Raw genomic sequence first — 24,425 nt, 5'->3', positions numbered from 1 at the left:
ACTAATCATGAGCGAGTTTCCGGCTAGCATTTGGCTGATTTTCGAGTGACTGTGACCACAGCCTTTTGTACAGTTATGAAGTAACTACATCAGTCCTACAATCGATAATATATAATATTTGCATGCTCTGTGGTTAGTGACAGTTGTTTATTGTTTTATGTCATGATTTAATTGACATAATAGGTTACACTTGTTATATTAGAAATATTAATATTATTTTAATTTTTAATAATAAGCTAATAATAAAAATACTTTTTATTGTATATATCAAGTTTTTAATTTGAAATTGACACTACTGATTCATTTTAAATAAAAGTGTTAATTTTTGACCAGGTTAGATTTTTGATTTATCTCATTTCAACCTGTAACTAATTTTGTCGTCTTTAGTTTTATCTTTTTGTCTTCATTGATTCCAATAAGAGACTACATATATTTGGTAAGTAATTTAGTTTTTTTATATTTTTTAAATAAGACATGAAATAGGTCGATCTGATATACTATTATCATCATAAAACAGGACAAAAATTTTATAAAATTATTGGTATTTTGGTAACAGAACTCCATGGCCAATTTAGAATTGTTACAAACATTACACGGCCATAAAGGTATTGTTTGGAATGTGGCATGGCATCCATTAGGAACAATATTTGCATCTTGTGGAGAAGATAAAACTATAAAGTTATGGAGCAAAGAAGGACAGGAATGGACTATAAAAACAGTTCTTGTAGATGGGCATCAACGCACTATTAGGGAAGTTGCGTGGTCTCCCTGTGGAAATTTTTTGGCATCGGCAAGTTTTGATGCCACTACTGCAATTTGGGATAAGAAAAGTGGTGCGTATAATAAATTTAAAGAATAATGAATAATATTTAATGAAATGAACCATTTATAAATTTTGTTATCATTTAATAGGTCAATTTGAATGTAATGCTACATTGGAAGGGCATGAAAATGAAGTAAAAAGTGTTGCTTGGTCACCATCAGGACAACTTTTAGCTACATGTGGCCGAGATAAATCAGTCTGGGTATGGGAAGTTGCAGGAGAAGATGAATATGAATGTGAATCAGTTCTGAATGCTCATAATCAAGATGTTAAAAAAGTTTGTTAAACCCTATATTTGTAATTCTGTTTGTGTTTTAATAAAATTACAGTTGATATAAAATATTCTATTTGTAGGTTGCTTGGCATCCTTCATTAGATATATTGGCTTCTGCATCTTATGACAACACTGTTAAAATGTATAAAGAAGACCCTGTAGATAATGATTGGACCTGTATTGCTACACTATGCTCCCATGAGTCCACTGTATGGAGTTTAGCTTTTGATAAGACTGGAGAACGCCTTGTTACTTGCAGTGATGATAGAACTGTCAAAATTTGGAAGGAATATAAACCTGATAACCAGGAAGGTGTAATAATCACAGATAAAGAATCAGTATGGAAATGTGTGTGTACATTATCAGGATATCACACACGTTGTGTGTATGATGTGGCATGGTGCCACCAAACAGGCTTAATAGCCACTGCATGTGGAGATGATATAATAAGGATTTTCAAGGAATCTGAAGACTCTGATCCTAATGCACCCACTTTTGAATTGATATGTACCAAACTGAATTCACATTCACAAGATGTCAATTGTGTTGCTTGGAATCCTATAGGAAATCAAGAACTGCTATCATCCAGTGATGATGGTGAAATAAGGATATGGAAGTTTTCTGATTAGTAGAGCCAAATTACAATGTAATCAATATAATTAAGAATCAAGTGATCAATACTTGTGTAAAAAATATGTTTCAAATCTTATATTGTTTTTGTTGTTTATAAACAGCTTTTCAACTTATATTGAATATTCTATTAGAGATTAGATACATATTAGAAATAAACAAATTGTTAAGCATAATGTATTTTATTTATAACATGTTATGTTTTGTGTTGACAATTTCTGGTATTTTATTCTAGTAATTTTATATTTTTTTAAAATAATTCGTTTTATATTGATTCAAGGAATTTTTTTTTACTTTCAGTATATAACTGATGCTTTTCAAATTAGGAAGATTTGTTAGTTTAAAAAAAATATTATTAAACAACCATTCGACAATTTCTGCATCAAAAATGTCAATAGGAGAATATTCTGGATTACCACTGGCCAATGTAGTATCTGTTCTTGAAAACTTTGCACCCAAGGAGCTTTCTGAAAGTTGGGATAACACTGGCTTACTAGTGGAGCCCTATTCTTCAAGGTATAATTATTTAAATATTTTTTATTTATTTCTTGTAATAGACTATGAAGGTTTTATTAATTTAGACTCTTAAATAAATATGAATTACATATTTTAGGCCTGTAACAAAAATTTTATTGACAAACGATTTGACTGAAGATGTGGCCATAGAAGCAGATAGTAAAGAATGTGAAATGATTATTTCCTATCATCCTCCAATATTTGCGCCTCTCAAATCTGTTATACAAAAGTAAGTAAAAATAGCCATTTTATAAATATAAGTAGTAGTTATGCTGTGTATCTTATTAAATTACTCTACATAATTGCATACAGACTTTATGGAATTTTAGTACATATTTAAATTAATTTAAGTCATAGTTTATCAACCTTTTTTTGCCCATAGCGCTTACTTTATTTTTATACAATTGAGAAATGGCTGCCAAAAAGTGGTAACCATCACCTATAGCCATGAACAGTACCATGGACATAATAAAATATACTGTGTCACTCATGATACCTTTCATACTTTACCATTCTGGAGGACTAAGGCTTTACCAATATATCATTTATATACAGGGTGGAATGGTTAGGTTGACCAAAACGAAAACAGCCCATTCAAATTAATGGTCTGAATAAGATGGCACATTGTTTTCCTAGTAACAGTTTACTAGGAAAACAATGTGTAACAGTTTCCTAGTAACAGTTCACAGTCAGTAAATTAACGATTCTTAGGTTTGACGCCGCGCAATGTATTGGAAATTTTACGATCCACACGACGCGAGATATCTACAACGCGCAGTTATACGTACTAACTGCCCAGTTTAGATATCGTTTTTACATACATTTTCTGATACTTATGGCGTTGACCTTACACAGCTAATTCTGCGCGTCTCAGTAGGATTTTAATATGTGTATTACATTGCTGGTTTTTTGTATTTCATAGTATTTCACTATAAATTATTATTGACATAATATTATAGATAATAAGATTTATTAAATATTTATTCATTTAAATGAAAAAAAAAAACCACAATAATGAAATTTTCGGGAAAGAGTTTCCACTGGCTTTCAGTTTAGAATAATGGTCTGAATTCAGTATTTTAGTTTTTTCCAACCTGTTGCTTACAGTGTGTATACGTCGTGGCGGCCTTTAATCGAGGCAACATTTTATATTACAACCATATTATCATGTATTTTAACTTAATATAAGTGTATGCTTTATTGGTTGCCCTTAAACAAATAAATATGTTTTTATCTAGAATTCCAATCTTAATTTTACTTACCATCTGCCTTTTTTAGTCTGATCACATCTCTGCGCCTTCTCAATGATAAATGATCTCATCTCCCACCCCCTAATTTTCCCTGGATCTTCTGCTGCCCGATCTTCTGAAAGCCTCATACGTCCATCAATGGGCGTATCGCCCACGTTAAGAACCTATGATCTAAATCATGATCTTGATTCTAGGTCTACTTTATTTTAATTAGGGCTGAAATCCTTCACCTAATTATGAGTTTATATTTGACTAAATTGTAAAGTGAAGCTTCAGAGGAAATTATATTTAAATAACTTTGAACTGCGCAATACACATAAATTGCATTGTAAGGCTATTACGTAAAAGTACAATATTATTTTTAGATCGTGGAAGGAACGTATTGTATCATTTTTACTGGAGAAACGGATATCACTATATTCACCTCATACGAGCTGGGATTGTGTTAAGGGGGGTGTGAATGATTGGTTAGCAAGTCCTTTTATAGCCACGGAGTCCAAACCGATCATAACAGGAGCTGACTCGTCTGTAGGTGCTGGAAGGTATGTGTTGGCATATCTTTTTAATTTAATAAGTTTACCACTTGTGCAAACAAGTTTTTACATACTTTCTAGATAACAGATTACTCTCTTGTTCAAGTGTTAGAAGTAATTTGTAGACAGAACCAAAATTGCCTATAGACTATACACTTCGTTTGGGTGGGACCTCTTCCCATTGTTAATAATGGAAACACTAGTCTCCATCGTCAGCAATACGAGTATATTCCATCAGGTAGCTCTCCCCCTCGGGGGGGGGGGGGGGTTGGTATATATTCGTGGTTACTTCCTATTGAATTCGCTACGATAGTGTGACGAATTCATTAACAATTTACCCCAATGGTTTCCAGGAGGGACTGTGTTGAGGTTCACCTGATAGATTATATCCATCCATTCCCTTTCCTCCACTAAATATTTTGTTTTCATTTTGAACAACTAAGAAAGTGTATAGACTTCCGGCGAACAGTTCATATCAGATTGTCTGGAGCAGACACACAAATTAGAAGTCCATAGTACATTGTCCGTGCAGATACGTTCGTCAAGTTTGACAGACAAGTGTGTCAGTCATGTGACTACGTACCTATTTTGTTGCCACAACCATACTTCTATATTAGTAGTAATAGATAAAAATAACTTATGTAAGCTATAGTTTAAAAATTATAATTTTCTTGAGCTAGTGCACAATGTAGTCATTGTGTTTTGTTCCTCTAATCGTATCTTATCGTAGGTATCCCTAGGACGGAAGAAAGGTGACGAACTGCATTCTTACCTGTCATTCTTTTTCTTGCTAGTTCTTACTATCCTCACTAATATTATAAATACGAAAGGTCCCTTGTGTTTATTTGTTGTCTCTTAGCGCCTTCATGACTTAACCAACCACTATGAAATTTGATATACATCTACGATATGGGATACAGCACGTTATGGACTACATTTTATCCCCATCATTGAACATATCTCGGTCACGGGAAATTAAAAATTAATGTGTTTATTTATCTATACTTATAATAAATCTGTAGAGAGGTCAATTCTGTACATGAAATATATTTCCAAAATAACTATCAGGGGGTGATTAGTGATCGATACTGATGCCAAAAATGCAATCAGTAAAATTTTTGTTTGTCTGTCTGTATGTTCGTTATAGAAACAAAAACTACTCGACAGATTTTAACGAAACTTGGTACATTTATTCTTCATACTCCTGGGCAGGTTATAGTATACTTTTCATCACGCTACGATCAATAGGAGCAGAACAGTAAAGGAAAATGTTAAAAATGCCCACCCGTGTGACGCCGGGGCGGGCCGCTAGTAATATATAAAGTTATTTTTCAGACTTTTAAAACTACAGTCTAGTATATCGCTTTCCGAAGCTATTTCAAAAGTGAAAGAAGTTACTGGTTTGCAGTACGTGCGTTTCGCTATAGGCAGACATAAAGTCCTATCTGATGAGGTGCAAACCATAGCACTTTGCGCTGGCTCGGGAAGTTCCGTTTTAAAGGGAGTAATTGCTGATCTTTATTTAACAGGTAAGAGATGCTACTTAATCTAGAAAATATAATATGTACATTGAATTTAATCGTGTAATTTTAAATAAAAACTGTTTTTGTTTAGTCATGCTGTCTGATACTTACATCTTTACAGACTGGCAAGTATAGAAAATCGACTATAGATTTTTTTATACAACTTAAAATGGCAAACAAGCTGCCGGCCCACCTGATGGAAAGTGGTAACCGTCGCTTATAGACATGAGTACCCCCCATGCGTTGCCTTTCCTGAGGACTCAGGTGTTATTTCTCCATACCCAGTAAATTCACGCCATATCCCACCGTTCAAACCGAAATACAGCCATGCTTAACGGTTGAAAGACGAATGGGACAGAGGTACCCAAGCAATCGACTTTTGTACATATCTGTCCCACGAACACGTTCCGGTATAAATATACTTAAATTTAGTAAAATGAATATTCTGAATTTGATATTCACTTAATATATTTATTTATCGTCTAATAGTTATCTAGGAAAAATTAAATGATTTGGTACTTTTATAAGCAGGTACTTTAGAAGTACATTTATGTTAATTTATACAAAACGATTGTCATTTGTTATAATTGAAATACCCCGTTTATTATTATTATTAAATATAGTCATTGATATATTAACATTTTTAGGTGAAATGCTCCACCATGATGTGCTTGATGCTGCTCAAAAAGGAATATCCGTGATTTTGACAAACCATTCGGATTCCGAAAGAGGTTTTCTTCGTATATTTTCATCAGATCTTCATAACAGATTGGATAAAAAGGTTCAAGTCATTGTTAGTAAATGCGATAAAGACCCCTTGGTAACAATGTAAAGTTTAAAATTAAAACTATCAAAAATAAAATTATAAGAATAGTTTTATTGTTCTTTTATTATTTGAGTTAGGTACGTATAAATATAGAGAATGTTACACTATTAAGAACAATGTATATTTATAATGTTTGGCTTTTATAAAATAATTCAATGTGAGATCATTGTTAACTATCCACACTAAACATATACAATGCATTGTACACAGTGACAAGGATTGTAATGAATACAAAGATTGATAATTCATAAATAAGACTAGTAACCTTATTATTACAATAGTTGGCAAGATCTTTGTATATGTGATTTTTTCTTCCATTTCCTATTGTCATGATTCAGTCCGTTTTGATTCCATTGTCGATCTGGAAGCTGCACTGAAATATGTTCATTTTTAATCATGTAATATTTAAATGCTTTTTGTTACAATGTTTATTAGCATGCATGCACACGACTTACTTACGCAGGGGAGTTTTGTCTAAAGTTTTACTTTTTGTCTTATGTTCTTTCGTAATTTCCTTGTGTTTTTCATTTGAAACTGACTTTTTTTTAGATGAGCTATGCCCTGATTTTACTTTACAAATTGAAGAGACAGTTCCTTTTTTATCGTCATAATTAATAACGTATTCGCTACGTTTGGGTGTTTTATAATTGCTTTTTTTAGAATTAATAATTTTGTCGGGGCTATTTCCTTCAGTATTATTTATTAGTTTTGCGTTATACTCGTTGGATGAAGCTCCTTCAGATTTGTAATTTACTTTAGATAATTCTTTATTGTTTTTATCTTGTGATGGTTGTCTGGGTCGATATTTTATGGTATCTTTTTTTGTTTCCTCGCTTATAACTTTAGCGTTTATTACTTTATGTGTCTTCTCAGGGTTATTTGTTTGATGCTGAGATTTTCGGCTTCGATTCAGTTGCCCCATTTTCTTTAACTCGGTAGACTCACTTTTGTATTCGTTTTCTCTTAATATTTTGTTAGAGTGGTTGTTATTACTGTTTTCGCAGTGATTATCTTTTTGATAATTAACTGAATGTTCAGGTGTGACAAGCTTTTTTGTTCGCCGTGGCTGATCTTTCTTGGTAGATAACATTTCTTGTTTTCTGCGTAAACTTTGATTTTCGGTTTCAGATCGATTCGATATATTTGACATTGATATGTCATTATTTTGACAACTTGTATCTAAATTTAAATCACCTGATTTCTGTTGATTTCTATCTGTAATATTTGTTTTTGATGTCACATGTCGACGTTCCAGTTTATCTTGCCGTAGTTCTGCATTTTGTATGATCTTATTTGACTCACCTTTCACTTTTATGTTAACGTAATGGGGTATTTCGTCTTCTGAAGTACTGTTTTTATACGTAGCTTTTTTCATCAGTGGCTCATTTCCCTTTTGTTCAATTCCTTTATTCTTTTTCAACCTAAAATGAAAAAAAAAAAAAATCAAAATAATATAAGTAGAACCACGATTAGATATTTTAATAATATACGGTTTACCATAATGTTAATAATTTTATAGAGGTTTTGATCCTATATGCTTATTGACCCTTTTATGACATGTGCGTCAAGTCCTACTAATCCTACTGTTATTATAAATGAGAAAATTTGTCACATGTATAGGTGTATGTTGATTATTTTTTCACGAGAAAGTACTGAATGGATTTGAATAAAATTGGTACACGAATATGTTATACTTTATATACTGACTCATGCGGGCAAACTTGCGTACCATAGACAACTAAATGTCTGTGATATCCATTGTCTTGTTTATATGTAACGGTTACCAATTTTCCTCGAGAGGGCCGTCAGCTTGTTTACCATTCTAAGGTAATAAATAAAATGTAGATACACATTTAATAACATACCTTGGTGGTGGAGAATCTTTCCTTGTGTTATGTGAGTAATGATCTTGTTTATTTCTTTGTAACGTTTCTTGTTTTTGAGATTTCGCTGGTTCTGAACGGCTTCTATTTTTTGCAGTGGTTAATTCCACCTGTTTTCTGATTTTTGACCGACAGTATTCATGCACAATTGAAGCATCAGACTTTTCTATTATGGGCTGTAGAACTGTCGTAGTTTCAATTTCTTTAGATTTATCGTATTTTGATCGTGGTCTTGGGGTAGGAATAGGAGCAAAGTTTGTTTTAAAGGGGATATTTTGGTATTCGACCATATCATCGGACTCAGCTTCGCTATTACATGCACTACTCGAGATTTGTTTTATTAATTTAACGGATTTGAATATATCGTTAATTTCATCAATTTGATTGCTCAATGGACTTTCTGTACATTTTGATTTGCTTTTATTTTTATCCTTATCTTCAATACCAAAGTATGTGAGATCACTGTCTCGAAGTTCTCTTGTTTTAGCTCTTTGAATAGGCGACATTTGCAACACGTGTAATTTATTTTTCATTAAACCACTTGAACTGCTATCAATTGATTCTCTTTTATGTACAGGTTCACTTGTCTCATATTCTGGAGTATTTTTTGTAATGGCAGAGCTATTGTATCTTGTTGAACCTAAAATATTAACAAACGAACTTATTGAGACTACCAGTTTTTATTGTATTTCTTTAAAAATCTATCAGTCATTAGTGTGTCATATAACGCCTTACTGTATTTTTTTATATAATTTACATTTACATTTTTTTTATATAATTGAGGTGGCAAACAAACAAACAGCCCATCTGATAGTAATCGGTTACCGTAATCTATGAACGCCTCCAATATCAAGGGCATCACATGCGTGTTGCCGACCCTGAAGAAACCTTTTTATTTTTTTTAAGAACCCCGTGCTGTAGTCTCTTAGAAAAACTTCGACAGGGATTTTTTTCCATAACCAGAGCGTTCGTGGGAGAAAATATTTCTGAAACCATCTGAATCTAGGCTCTAAGATATGGGGCGAATTTCCTATTAAAGGCAAGCTGTACGATGGTAGAAGGTGGCTGTGGTTATCATATTGAACAATTCCTCTGAGCATATTCAGTTGTACAATACGTACAAACAAACATATATAAAAAAATAAAATGTCGTTAATCTTCCATATTTAGGTATGAGTTACTCCCCATAAGAGAAGAATATAGTGTACTATTACCACACTGACCGGGCAACTCGGCATATAAATTCTAAATAAAAAATAATAATAATTTTACATACCTTTATTTGTAGTTCTAAAAGAATTACTTGCATAGCTCGAATTAACTTCACGAGAAAAACCTGTGGTTGTCTTATTATTATATATATTTTCTGTTTGCAACTGTTTATTTATTAACAGAACACCCGTGGGAACACTTACATTATTACTTATTCTATCTTCATTTGTAAGATTCTCCGTGTTCCCAAGTGCCATGTTCTCTCCTAAGAGATATGGTTTGGGTTTGGGAATTTTGTTTTTGAGAATACTTTTTGTAGCTGCTGTATTCTCATTTTCGTCAAATTCACCGATCTCACTATTATTGTATATCGAAAAATCGGGTTTTATAGGTTGTAGAAAATCAGCCCTTTCTCCAAAAAGTGTAATAGGCTTTTCAAATGTACCTTTAATTGGCACAAACGCGCTTCTCCTTTTACGAAAATCATTGGAAGGTGGAGGTTTTTCATCTGTAGCTATTATATTTACTTTGCCTGATTCAGCAGCAAAATGTAATTCGGTTTTACAAAACTCCACCCTTTTTACTTTTCTTTCACCTTCGTCATTACTCCATACTTTTTTATTATCTTCTCCTTCAATAGTTATAGGTACTGTTATTGATACCTTTCCAGAGGATTGTAATATAATATTGTTTTCCACATTATTATCCATCACAATGTCGTTTTCTTTGCATGGTTTTAATTGTGTACCTTTATAAAACATACTTGGTCTATTTTTGGAAAGCCAATCTTTAAAAGTTTCATCGTGATTATTTTGTTTTTTATCTTTCCTTTCCATATACGTGGAATAAGCATTGATGTCATCTGCGTGGTCGTTAACTCTTTCCGATGATTTACAAATACCGCTATCTGTCGAAGATTCCATTGCTAACGTATCATTTTCATGCAAGATTGTTTCATTTAGTGGACAAGTGTCTTCAAAACTGTAACTCTTTCTTCTATTATTCCAGTCATTACTCCCATTTAAAAGAGATTTATATTTGAGAGTACTTAATGTTACTGGAGGATCTAACAGCGGCGATGCTCGGCAACTACTTCTTTTGTTGTATTGAATATCACTGCTCTCTGAGTCATAAGAGTATTTTCTGTTAATATTTTTTTGTGACGATTGAAAATCAAGATCTATTATACTGGCATTGTCTGCTGATGAAGATTCTTCACTTGGTAACCGTATTGAGCTTCCGCTAGCTGCTGCTTTCCACTTTGAAGGTTCTGATATTTCTGAATCATCAGGTTCTGTAACTTTATAATTTTCAGTTTCTATGTTTGGATCGGCTGACATTTCTAGTGGCGTCGATGATATCTCTAAAGGTTTAGTAGGCATTGTAGGAAATGATGGTGAATCTAAGAAGTTAAAATCGGAAGATAGTACCTGAAATTTTTTAAATAATATAAATTAAAATGTAATTCTTATAAATTATTGTAAATGATTAGGTATCTAATAATAATAAATATGAGTATACTAATACGCTTATTAGGAAAAATTGCTTCAAAGTTTAAGAATACAATGCTTAAAATTATACACTAATAAATACTAAATACACTGTGATTTCTAACAGGATAGTCAGACATTTGCAGACTGTTGCGGTATGATAAACGTTATTTAGATTAGGAGGAAATAGAAAAAATCACAATCTTACCCTCCGAGAGGAGTGAAGCATGTAGGAGGAGGCTGGCACGCCTGGCCCCGCGGAGGAGTGGTAGGCGGCGCGCATGACACGAACGTGGGCGCCCGGTCCGTTCGCCTGCAGGACCTCCATTGCTCGAGCTATTCTCCGTGTCACGCCACCTTCTGTCACCTGTAATTTAAATGATTATTTCGTTACTATTTGTTTTCCTAATTTCATTTAAAACAAAATGTTCATAAATCCTATTGAAAGATTATATTACATCGGAAGATAAATGTTTTTGGTTCACTACTTTACTTGATCATTTTATTTAGGTACACAAAATTTAGTTCTCCATAATTTCTAATTTTTTTTTTATTATCATCATTAATCAATCGTTGTAGAATTGGATAGTTATAATCCATGAAGATTTTCCCACAGAAAAAATGGTACCAATTTACCTAAGTAACTTATTTTGAACAATCTCGGCAACTGTGTCATTTTGCCGTACTAAGCCGTCAACTTCACTGTAACTGTTCATTCTAATAATGACAACCTAGAAACATCAGTCAAATATTTGACAAATACATATACAAATTCTAAGTTTGTTTTTTTTTTTGCAAAAGGTGCGTTAGGTACTTATGTAAGTGCTTACATCGTAAAATGATTTATTCATGGTGGGGAGCTTTTGGTCATAGTAAACTGTTATTATAACTGTCAGCCGTGTGGCTAGTACTCTGGTAGGTGTATTTTAGCACTAATATGTAGTTAAAATGCTGTACGCATTTTAACTGCATATGATAATGTCCATATGATGTAAGTAGTACCTAGTTTGTGACTCGCCTGAATAAATACCTGGCTTTAGACCTAACAATTACACAATGCTATTTAATTCCAAATTAAGCAAAACTTTTAATCTAAATTTTCATCTAAATAAAAGGTATTCAATTTATGTTTTTTTATTTATATTTCTGTATTTTATGTTCCCAAAATATCTACGATTATATTTAGGAAATATGAAGTCATTTTCTGAAGGTCTAAATGTTATTTAATGTTTCTAAAACGGATTTGCAAAGTAAATGTAGTTACATGAATTATCCGATTAAAATTATATTATGCGTAATACTTAAGCATGTAAATACATATCTCCACCAGTCGCGGCCTTCGTTTGCTATTGTATTTATTTGTTGCAGTGACGTGATCGTCTATGTGGGGGCGAAATGAAATTGCAATGTTGAGATTGTGATCTTTCCAATGAACGTCTCACTTTAGTGGTTTCGAGTAGGTGGGGAACGTATATCATTGTTGATATTTATATCATATTGATAGATTTCTATTGAGTAGTTTTTAAAGGTCTACTATAAAGTGTACAAAGACAATAGTCTGCGACTGTAATGAAAAAAGCGAATAGAATCATGTTAACCGTATTCATAGATATCTACATAATCCTTAGTTGTTATCGCCAACAAATAATAGGTATCTGTCTAACCTTCCAAATAAACCGACTTTCCATAAATGGATTCTGGCATACATTAACAAACGAATAGAAAATTAGTTTAGCTAAATAGGTATATTTTTTTATTTATATAATTAGGTAACTAAATAATTATAAGTGGGATAATATTGAAGCAAAAAGAAAAATAGATATGATTATAGGCACTGCCTTTTGGTTTTGTCGACTTATTTATCGGTGGATACTTATATCTTTTTAGTTGATGTTGCTAGAATGATTTATTCTGTGTACATTTTTTTAGTAAAATATTATTTATTGGTACGGTGTAAAATGTTTATTATTGTTAATGCCAACAGCCTTTTACCAACTTTAATATTGGATCAAGGTGAGTTATTTCAGTATATAAATGACGTCATCCATATTATCGAACGCCGACCAAGACCAAAAGTAAGGTCACTACCGCAACCCACTACTTGCTGATCTTACTTCAGCAGCGATGATAACCAAGTAAAATGCTTGGTGTCGGAGACCAGTGATAATGTAGACGTCCCGATCTTTCTCATGAATGCGTCTTATATATCTATTCTTAGTGTATTTTTTTTTCACATTACTGTCAATTGATATGTCTGTGTACTTAAGAAAAATTGATCTTACCTAATCATTTTAGTAAATATGTATTAACATTTATAAATTTGTTATGGATTATACGTTATTCAATTGAGTGGGGGGCCTATGACGTAGCGAATGCGGTCGTCGACACTAACGTACCTAACCTTCGAGAGCGACCGCACCATACCTACTGATTTTTCATTAGAAACTCCACGGGAAAATACTAATTAGATGCCTACACACGGCGATAAAATTATATTAGTCATCAAAGCATTTAGTAGACCTTCTACGTTGTCAGTAACATATATCACTTATCTATTTATGTTTAGGTTAGGCATTACAGATAAAACTAAGTACCTACCTAAGTAACAAATTAATACACGACACACTACGGTTACTTACTTTGTATTATTTCTGCTAAGAATTTTTTAGTCTAGTCATATCTTTAAAGTTTACAAGTGAATACCTATGATTGACAAGGTATACTATTAAATTTTAATTTGTTTTTTTTTCATGTAAAATAATTCAGTTGATGATATTGAACCATGCAATCGTCAAAATATTCTCCTCCTTCCTCTTCGGCTATTCGTCTCCGTTGACGCCAAGAGTACGTTATACGACTATGATTGAAATCGTCACATATATGTAGCATAGACTTATGTTAACCGTGGAACTATGAGTTTGTACGTAACGGTTATCTATTCCCACCCATTGTCATTCAAACATCATTACTTTATTATCATTATGATTGATCATTTACGTGCTTTAGTACTGTATCTATTACGCACCTATTTACAATCTTATTTAAAACATTTTACATAAGTATCTATACTCTATAATAGATTAGGGTCAACAAAATTCTTGTTTTTTTCTTTCTTTCTATTTCCACTATGTTTAGTACTCGCAAATTGCTCATATTATATGTTGTAAGTATATCATTATTTCGGCTTCCAAACCATTATCTGCTAGATACCCTTTTTCTATCAAAATTAAGGTTACACTTACGTATGTTCATTCTTTTATCTCTCGTTAGGAATGAATATGATTCATCTTTTTTTATGCAATTATGTTTCATATTTATGCCCAATTTATCCTTTTCAAATTTTTCTATAATCATATCATCAAGATAATTTTGAAACACGATGGAATTAGGTACTTATTTTGGAATAAGTATTAGACTTAAAATGTTAGTATTCAACATTTATAATTTCAGATCAATACACTAATTAATATTTTAAAAAAGAAGAGTCTTAAACAGACTGGCATACACAGAGACGGGCAATAAAGTAATATTACAAACATACGCGCAATATTTAATTCAGTAATAAAATTTTTATTTACGTCAATTGATTAACTGTATTTTATTAAAGTAAGCTCAATAGTACTTAACGAAGAAGGAAGTAATAAGGATAAAAGATCGATAATATAGATGACTCATTACTGTAGGATATTACGATGAGTTTCTTATCGCAGAATGATAAAATTTCTTGTAAACTTGTGATAAATGATTCCTAATCATAGTTTCCCCTCAGCATTTGATTAATATTAATTTATTAATCATAAAGCTGACTTACATAAATATAATTAATTTTTAAGCGTATATTACCTATAAATATAGATGGATTCTTTGTTACCTTTGATTTCTAAGACATATAAGTAATACTATACTTATAGTAATTTCAAAATAATCGTCTTCGAAATGAATGATACGTGTTCTAACGTTTCAAAGTAGGTGATGTAAATACCATTATCTCTCTTCGTATTAAGTAAGCAGATGAGCAGTTGTCACAGTTACCTATAGGTACCTACTTATTGTGTAAGCGATGTGAAATTAAGATTTCGTTACGATATGAAATTAAAATTTGAAACAATAGCGTAATGGCAATCGTACAATGAGTATCAGTTGATTTCAAAGAGAGGTTTGTTTTCAAAAAAAGTTCGGCAAGTATATACTCACAATTTTTTTTTTTATAAAAGTATGAAGTTAGAAGGTGTAGGGAGAAATAATAAGAAGACAAGTCAGATGGTTTATCTTAGCAAATGCAAGAGTTTTTTTTATGTAATGATTACTGTAGTTAATTTCTCTCGAAAAAACCTCCAAAGGGTGCTTTAATAACTTCCTCTCAAACTGAAGGTTCTGATCACAGGTCTACGTAACGTATCATAGAATAGATAGTTTAATAATAGTCGTTGTAGTTTAAACAATACCTTTAAACTTTGAATAAAAAATTGTTCAAATGAAATATGGAACTAGGTATTAGATTTGTGTCATAGAAAGTTATTTATGTAGTTATAAGATAGGTAGTGTGTCACAATATTTATTTAGCACTATTATAAACACCTACGCAATCAATCTGGATAGAGAGTCTATTATCTTCGAAACCACGCTCCAATATAAAATTTATTTCATATTTTATTTATTACCTTAGTTGCTAAATAGTAATTGTACCTTAACCTATTTTAATTCTTTTCACTGGACGACTTGGCAAGTGTGATAGTACATCATTAAAAGTTTTAATTATATTAAGAGAGAAGTTTGGAATTAAAACCAATCTAATAATCGTAACTAGTATTATATCATCATTATTTTGTTGAGTAGGTATAGGAAACTTCAATAAATTTGTTTTGTAGTGTTTAGGCTTATTATTTGCAGTCTATTATACCATGCGTAATAAGTATTATATATTATGCGTGACCATGCTATAACGGACGAAGTAAAATAATACTTAATGCTTTTATGTTGTTTAAAATTCTTGACTGTACATCAAATAACAAGAAATTTAATATGCGGAAGAAGTGTAATTGTACAAGTACGTAATTAATTTTTATACTATTGGTCAATAGATATTAGGATATCGCTTCTAATAGTATAAGGAGCAGCAAATTAGAGAAATGGTAATCACGATACGTTGCGCAATTAACAAAGAATATTGCAAACAGTGAAAAAAATGTTAGAACATCAATTATGACTCATTAGTTCAATAAACTTTTTGCCATGAATTTAAATGGATTAAATATAGTACTGGGTATCATTGTATTACCTACTTTATGGTAATTCGTTGGTATTTATATCTATATTATAAACAGTTACACCTACGTGTACAAGTTACAATACCATTGTTTATTAATTATTACCTATCTTAATATATTTACCTTCTACAGATATATACTAATTCTTATCAACATCCCAATGATCGTCTTTAAAATTAAAAAAATATTTAAATTATTGAATTATTAAAAAACTTTTAAATTATTGAAGTTTATTAAGTTTCAGCAGCTAATTACTTAAATCAGAATAATTTTCTCTAAGAAATATAAAGTAGCTATTGTGTATAGTGATGAATTCATAGAAGTACGAATAGAGATGTAGCGCGGGCGCATCGCAGCGGAAAGCGCGCTGAGTAGGCTGGGCGCGAGTACGGACGCAGCCTCGCGGCTTTGGCCTTATTACAGGATTTCCGGCAGCTTGCACACGAGCCGCGAATCTGAGCAGCCACGCCGAGCCAACAACCTTTCGTGAATTATCATGCTTCGTTAATTTGATAACTGTATGATTACACCGTTGTTGGTGACGGAACTAGCTATCTGCAATTTTTGTTTGGTGCGCTCTCAATTAATTCGTAACTCGACAGGAAATAAAACGAAGACGATTATAGTAGGTAGATAAGTACTTATGACTGAAGGTCTCATACATTTTTTTTTTCATCCTAAATTACTAGTATATTTGAAGAAAAACAGCTAGTGAATAATTACTTTACTCCCGCGCTTATTCAACAGACGCATGCGCCCCTAATTCAGTATGTTTATTTTTTTTTGCATTTCTTTTATAATTTTTGTCGTGTCTTATAATATAACTATTATATTTTTGAATTCAAAGCTATATTTTGTTATTATCTATCATTACTATCGGATTGAAGGTTATCAAAAATACTATTGAGGATGGCGGCCGTTTTGATATATATTGACTATCTGTCTCTGACATAATGACCTCTCGCGTTCTTAGTTTATAAATTATGTAAAAATGTTTTAATAAAAATTGTTTTAGATGTCTCGAAACTATATACGAAAGACTGAATCGAAACACAAAATTGAAGATCTTCGCCATAAAGATGTTAGAAAAAAAGTTCTTATGCTAAAATATTCAATACCAAAATCAACATTATTCAAACAATTAAAACAAAACAAAGTCAAGACACTAAAAAAAGGTCCATCTGTTATTTTTAGAGAACAAGAAGACCATAGAAAAATATATACTTGATTGCTGCTTTTTATTCTTCATTAATTTTATTCGATTGAAGAATAAGCTTTTTAACAAAGAAACCCAGCTGGCAAAAAACTCATTAATTAATAATAATTTATATTCACACAACGTATGTTATTTTAGTTATTTATTTACTTATATAAAATTACATGTCATTTTAATGCTGTTTGCCGAAATCATTAATGTGCCTATCATTCTAAAACAAGAACCACTGTGCGACAGAATAAGAGACATTCTCAATATATAAATAAAAATTGAACTTGAGGGAAAGCAGAAAAAACAAAATGAGAGAAAAGCCAAAAAAGAAAAAGTTCCGAATAAAACACTATTAAAACCATAAAAAAAAATCCAAGGTCCAACCAAAAATCAAGGGTTGTAAGTTCGAAGAAAAGTTTTATTGTATAATGTCCAACGAAAAATATGAATCTCCGCCGACAGAGGATTGGATTATGTGCGTCATCTGTAAACTCTGGGCACATGAAAAATGTACTGTCCATAGTCTATTGTTCATATGTTTATTATAAAGATTTAATTGTTCGTTTCTAATTACCACATTCCATCACCCCTCGGTGATCTCAATTACCCCATAGGCAGTCGACAACGTTTTTTGTTTTCGTTAAAATTTCTAATGAAACGTTGATTCTAGTTTAACAAAAATGTTTTTATATTCTAATAGAATCTTTCATGTTTTTTCTATGTTTTTGGACGTATTATTTCGTCAACATTTGAAAAGAAACAAAGTGATTACTTATTATACTTAATTTTCTAATTTGATTTATAAACTGGCTAGTCACATTGGAGCTATTTTTTTTATGAAATATACCTAAAACTGAAAAAGCTGACGCAAATAAGCTGATGGAAACTAGTTACTGTCACTTACAGACATGTACAACACCGTAAACATTTTAAATGACCTTTTTTATTTGCAGTGCTATTATATCTAATCCAATTCAATGCTCTATATAAATAGAGTAATTAATAATTGTTTGTTATTACAAATTAAGAACAAAAATGTTTTCTAAATAGAATCTTTCATGACATTATACTTACTTTTCTAATTTGATTTAGCACAGTCATTGGAGCCCTATAAATGAAAAAGTTATTGTATTGCAATTTTATGTTGCATAGGCTTTTAGATTTCTGTTGAATTCTTTTTTCGCTTTTATACTTATTACTCAAAACAAAAAAAAAAAATCTATAGAAATACTAACGAACAACCACATATCCATCTTACTAGTAGTCCTCTGTAGTTCTATTCTTGAATTATGCCCCCTTTACAATTGTATTGTGCCCTAATTAACGCAATGTGTCTATCATAAAAGGCATCCCGTCACCCATATCCAATAGGATCCCTAAACAAAATATCTTGAATATATATATATATATATATATATATATATATATATATATATATATATATATATATATATATATATACTTGAAAATATATATACTTAATATTAGTATGTATATACATACAAACTAGGTAGGTAGGAATACATTTTTTATTTAATAGATTGACTATCAATACTACTGTCTCATGTAGGTGATATGTCATGTTTACTGATTTAATTTTAGATTCTTTAATTCTTAAATTCAAATATTTTATGAATAAATGAGTATACTTTATTTGCATTAAACAATATAGAGAATAAACAAGACAATAAATGTAACGGTACAGGTGTATACGTACAGTAAGGCGGTTTTACTCGTATTGCTGAAAGCAATCTTTGCAAGACACCTTAACATAGTGTGACGAATTATTTTTATACAGAGTTAAGTAAATTATTAGTGCATATTTTTTTATTTAGTGTTGTCACGACATTGAATAACTTGTTTCTAAATATCAGAAGGAATGTATCAGTGTTTTTTGCACATTCAGACTATATAATTAATTCACAAGACGTGAATTAATCTTTATATGTGATCTAGCTAGACGTAACTATTGGCGTTATTAGTGTTTTATTTAGATATTAATAGGTACTTACATCAAAAACTCTGCAATATTAGAACATATTAGTAATACAGTATCCCTGAACTTGCGCAATAGATAGGGCTGAACGATAACCACTTAAGTTGTGATAGTGTAAGTTATCAATTCATAATAATATATTATGAAATGGTAAGTTCATTATTTTCTTAAATATTTTCTCAAGTGTTCCCTCAAGTTATTGAAAACTATATAACTAAATATGTCTACTCCAGATATCGCCAAGAAACATGTATAGTAAATGCTAGATATGTATCTTAATATAAATAATTAATCCTTTCTATAGTTATATCTATATTTTCTTTTGTTCTGTTTCTTTATGTTTATAACAAGTTTACTACTGTAACTTTTTGGAGAATAATGTGAAACTTTACAACTTCGCCACAGTGATATTATTGTCAATTTTTAGATTTTAATTGCGGCAATACAATTCTTGACATCGGGATCAGCGTACGCCCTCACTCAATTAATATTCATTAATATTAGTAGATATCTAATAATATTAACATACGAAGGTACAAGTGATTAAAACACGTGACTGTACCAACTTTTAACCAATACATACGTATATTAAATGTAGCATTGGTCATGACTTTTTGTCATGGTCGATGTTATTTACTTCTTGTTAGACGTAGGTTGCACTACATACCTACTCAATACATTTTATCAATCTCGATTTTATCTTAATTATTAATCAAATTCAGTCGTCTATCTGTTTAGAGTGCGATTGTAAAGTTTAGATTTTAAGTTAGTTAAGCAAGGCTAAAACTTTGTATTTAATTACGTACCGTAATTACAGTCAGTCTGGATAATAAAATTGATTTTATTGATGGTAGAGTTTTATGTGATTAACCGAAATGGGTTTAGATATCATTATTTTTTATGGATGGCAATGAAATAACCCTACTTGCGCTCTCGGTATACGCTGGCGGGGCACTAGTAAGTGAAAATAGGTGTGAATGATGTCAGGCCAGTTGGCTCATCGTGACGAATTCAAGAATTAACCACGTTGGTTTCCAGGGGAAAACACGAGGAGGTCGACTTGACAGGGTATATTATTGCAAAGGGCTTGATGGTCGCTATTACTAATAATACCTTTCCCCTAGATATAATTATTTATCTATTTCTTCTAGAAAGTAAGTAATATGTGAATTGTGTTTCAATCTAAAGGATAAGATAATACAACAAACCTTAGGTGGGGCAACGGGAGGAGACATCCCAATATATTTTATGATGTTCAGGGCGTTCATAGAAATATATTAAGTAGAGACCGTTAAAGTATGTATGTACTTCGAATTTTAATTAAGTACAATACAATTTATATATATACATATTTCGGGAGAAATTCATTTCGGAATTTCTACATAAAAAATATTTCGTAAAATCTTTAAAAAAATATACTAATATAAATAAGACACCACTGGTATTTCCAAAATGATTTATTTAGTGCAGGAGCCAGTTTGCAATCATTATAAAATTATAATATCAAGGTAATATATTAGATGTGGAGGAAGGTAATGGCCGCATGATTAGGAAACTGCCCCGAGTAACGAGAAAAGGCGAGGCAGAAGAAGAGAGTAAGAAATTTAATAGTGGCACGATTATTTTTTTATAAATCGTTTACCTCTTAGAAATCTGTGGTGCTGGCCATGACTCATCTTTTTTCGACTCCGACTGAATGTCAAAATTTTTGTTACTTGTTGCATTGAATATATATATATATATATATATATATATATATATATATATATATATATATATATATATATATATATATATATATATATATATATATATATATGCTACATACCACAATTGATTAAGTAAATATTAAAGACTCACAAGTTCTATTAACTAAAATCCTAATTTGAATCCATTGGATCTGATGATCTCACCGTGTAGGTCCCGGCATAGAATGGACCACCCCTTCCTTTCCCGTGGTTGTCGTAGGAAGCGACTAAGGGAGTTTATGGTGTAGGGATGGACAGCAGCGTCCCTCTTAAACGTCTCTAAAGCCTAACTGTGGTTGTTAACCCGCCTTTCTAGCGTGGCAACTACTGACAAAATTTCCCTTATGGGGAAGGCTTACGTTCAATAGGACAGTTAACAGCTGAAATAATAATATATATCTGAGTAATATGTCATTGATTCCACATTAAGCCAATTCATGAGATTTTAAATCTTGGTAAAAACAACACAAACAAATTACACGCATAATTTGATCGTTAATTCCGTGGAATTGAAATATCAAAGTAAAACCACGTCATCATGAAAAAAACCTTTAAAACCGAAACGAAATCTACCTATAGGTAATATCTAGATTTAATAATCTTCAAAAGGAAGTCTGACGTGTATTTTAGTAGGTGTGTGTGTTAGTTTCATTTTTTTGAATAGTCAAACGCAACTTAAATTTTAAATGCAATTGCATTAAAATATATTGGTGTCCCACCGTAATGTAAAATGCTTGTTGCGGAAAAAAAATGGAAATTTAACAACTGCTTTAACCGTCCATAGAAGATATCGTTTCATGAATATGACTAACCCACTGTCAAGCACAATAGGATGTCGAAATTAAAATACATATACAAATTAGTGTGAAGCCTTACCTAAGCAAAGGAACAGGAACAAATAAATATGTATTGGTAGCTTCCTCACGTCTCACGACTTTCACCGCTCGTTAAGGTAATTGAGATTGCTATTGTCTACAGACAGAATCTGTTTATCTTCTTCCTGACAATACACAAGTACCTATACCCTACTTACAAATACAGCATTATAAAAACGTTAAGTCTATTTTTCTCACGTTTGGTTATATTATATTCTGAAAAGCTGCTTTGCATTGATATAGCAGTGGTCAGTATGAAACAATGATTGGTTTTTTAAACGGATTAAAATGTAACTGTATCGTCTAAACTAGTGGTCCCAGGTAGCAATTATTTGTCATACTGACGTCGATTTTTAGTCACTGACCCTAAAATAAATTAAAATTAACGTCTTATTTGGGTCGCAGATATGACTATCTGAGATATATGCTCTCGAGGTGCCAGTGAGCGATGATAAGCAGGATACCTCAGGTTGGTTAAGTCTAATTTTATCAGGAAGTATCCACTATCGTTTCCAGGGAAATATATCTGTAGACTTGAATAGGTATATTGCTAAAAATGGGACCGCTAGTCCCCATTACTAATTATCGCTTCCTCCCACCAGCTGGAGATTTCTTTATATTAATGCATTGGAAGCATTTTTTTACAACACAGTGGGCAAAACAGCATGCGGCTCACCTGATGGTAAGTGACTACCGCCGCCCATTATCATCCACAACACCAAAGGCCTTTCAAAAAGGAATTTGCTCTTTTCTTGAAGGTTATGATGTCGTATCGGTTCGGAATTACTGTTGTTGGAAGTTGATTCCAAAGAGTGGATTATGGATTTCATCAGTAGTCAGCCTCAATGGTTGGAAGTCGCACCTGACAGGGTGCATCCCACCCTCATCCTATCGATGGAGATTTTTATGGGATAACAACGAAATAGTAACTCCACCAGTATTATTAATATTTGCTGACAGGGTATCAGTAAGGGATGAAAATGAAGTTAGGTCAGCTGGCTTATAAGCCAGAATTCATTACTATAGTAATGAATTCCACAGGAATTTACTAATGATTTTCAGGGGGAACTATGTGAAGATCGACCTGACAAGATAACAATATCTTAGGACTAGGGACTAAGACTTACTATCACTTTCCCATTGATAGAGATTTCAGGGATACTGGAAAAATTATTAAAAGTCGAGTAGCCAAACTCAACAAAATCCTCTTTTATGTTTATAACATCAATAACAATCATTATCTCTAGATTAATGAGAAAAATGCAAAAATAAAAAAACATTACTTTTACATTTCATATTCGTATATATTTTCAGCAGTTTCATTTAAATAGAGCTCAATAATAATGGTAATAGATTATCCATTAACATCTAGATAGGTATTTATAGTTGAAATTTTAGAATACGAATGATACTTGGAAAAGACATCAACGAGTAACAACATAATAGTAAGCCTTGTTTTTTAAGATATGTATTTTTTGGTTACCTGTTTATATTTCATAAAAATAGATAATATACAATAGGATACAAACGCTATTTCTCTTGGAAATCTTAATTAAAAAAAGAAATAGATATATTAAAAAAAAATATATAAATGTATCATTGTCAGACCTAACTGCAAATATCCGAAAAAATGGAAGAACAAAGAAAAAACTTGGTGAACCGGACTAGACTGGTTTGGTAAGAGTTTTCCTTTCGACATTGAACTTTACACCAGGGATGCACAAGTGCTATTTTCGCCATTCGTAAATAAATTTAATCCTACAGCAAAAGCTGGCATGACGCTTAAGTTTTAACACCGTATAAGGAAACGACAACCTTCTTTTGGCAATGACTGCTTGTTTAATCGGAAGACCGTAATATGTGGAAAGGTTCAATATAACTTTATAAAATCGATACCAACTTGATACATAATAATGGCTAAGGCGAGCATAAAAAATAATACAAATCATATGTAAGTTCAAACATGATAAGTTTTATATAATAAAGCTCATGCCATGGTATTTTTTTTCTGCATATGTGATTAGCTTACACACTATATTAGTAAATGGTAAGGTTTGTTATTATTATGTCATCATCTCATGATATATTAATTTGAATATTTTATAAACAAGATTATTATTGTTAAATTGTGAAGGGGCGAATACTATAAGCTGTAATGCTATTGTGAGGGGTAGCCGGTGGATGTCCTCACCTTTCCATATTCGGCAGTTCCAGCCCACTCCCGCCGCCATTGACCTGCAACTTCCATGTCAGTGAGTGGTGTCGTATGATCGCTGCAGCTACACTCGGGTTCACCGGCGCTCGGTCGATATCGCGCACGATCACGTCTGCTCGGTGCGCCGGCTCGAAGCTTACTAATACGCGCGGCTCAC

The 24,425-nt window shown here is 31.9% G+C and overlaps 2 protein-coding genes across 8 annotated transcripts; one reads left to right on the top strand and one right to left on the bottom strand.

The window, feature by feature from the left end:
- The first annotated feature begins 6 nt into the window (after window positions 1-6).
- Window positions 7-6,425, top strand: LOC113517404 (probable cytosolic iron-sulfur protein assembly protein Ciao1). 6 transcript variants are annotated; one of them, XM_052894602.1, is made up of 6 exons: window positions 7-132; window positions 2,028-2,243; window positions 2,341-2,472; window positions 3,859-4,035; window positions 5,362-5,555; window positions 6,197-6,425. In XM_052894602.1, exons 2-6 carry the CDS (start codon window positions 2,038-2,040, stop codon window positions 6,379-6,381), a joined length of 894 nt encoding a protein of 297 aa, XP_052750562.1. In that variant the 5' UTR covers window positions 7-132; window positions 2,028-2,037; the 3' UTR covers window positions 6,382-6,425. The 6 variants fall into 6 exon arrangements, with proteins under 6 accessions (XP_052750562.1, XP_052750559.1, XP_031765104.2 ...); XM_052894601.1 differs by lacking the exon at window positions 7-132 and adding an exon at window positions 152-333; XM_052894600.1 differs by lacking the exon at window positions 7-132 and adding an exon at window positions 152-436.
- On the bottom strand, window positions 6,407-24,425 carry LOC113517441 (uncharacterized protein MAL13P1.304). Of its 2 annotated transcripts, none has more exons than XM_031912298.2 (6): window positions 24,245-24,425; window positions 11,169-11,327; window positions 9,535-10,900; window positions 8,241-8,898; window positions 6,835-7,796; window positions 6,407-6,748 (listed from the first exon to the last, which is right to left on the bottom strand). In XM_031912298.2, the coding sequence occupies exons 1-6, from the start codon at window positions 24,299-24,301 to the stop codon at window positions 6,648-6,650; spliced, it is 3,303 nt and encodes a 1,100-aa protein (XP_031768158.2). In that variant the 5' UTR covers window positions 24,302-24,425; the 3' UTR covers window positions 6,407-6,647. The 2 variants fall into 2 exon arrangements, with proteins under 2 accessions (XP_031768158.2, XP_031768160.2); XM_031912300.2 differs by having other exon boundaries at window positions 6,407-6,743.

The sequence above is a fragment of the Galleria mellonella genome, unplaced genomic scaffold (genome assembly GCF_026898425.1).
Source record: "Galleria mellonella isolate WM207_F2 unplaced genomic scaffold, CSIRO_AGI_GalMel_v1 utg223, whole genome shotgun sequence".
NCBI classification, from domain to species: Eukaryota; Metazoa; Arthropoda; class Insecta; order Lepidoptera; family Pyralidae; genus Galleria; species Galleria mellonella.
This window is presented reverse-complemented; position numbering and strand designations above follow the sequence as displayed.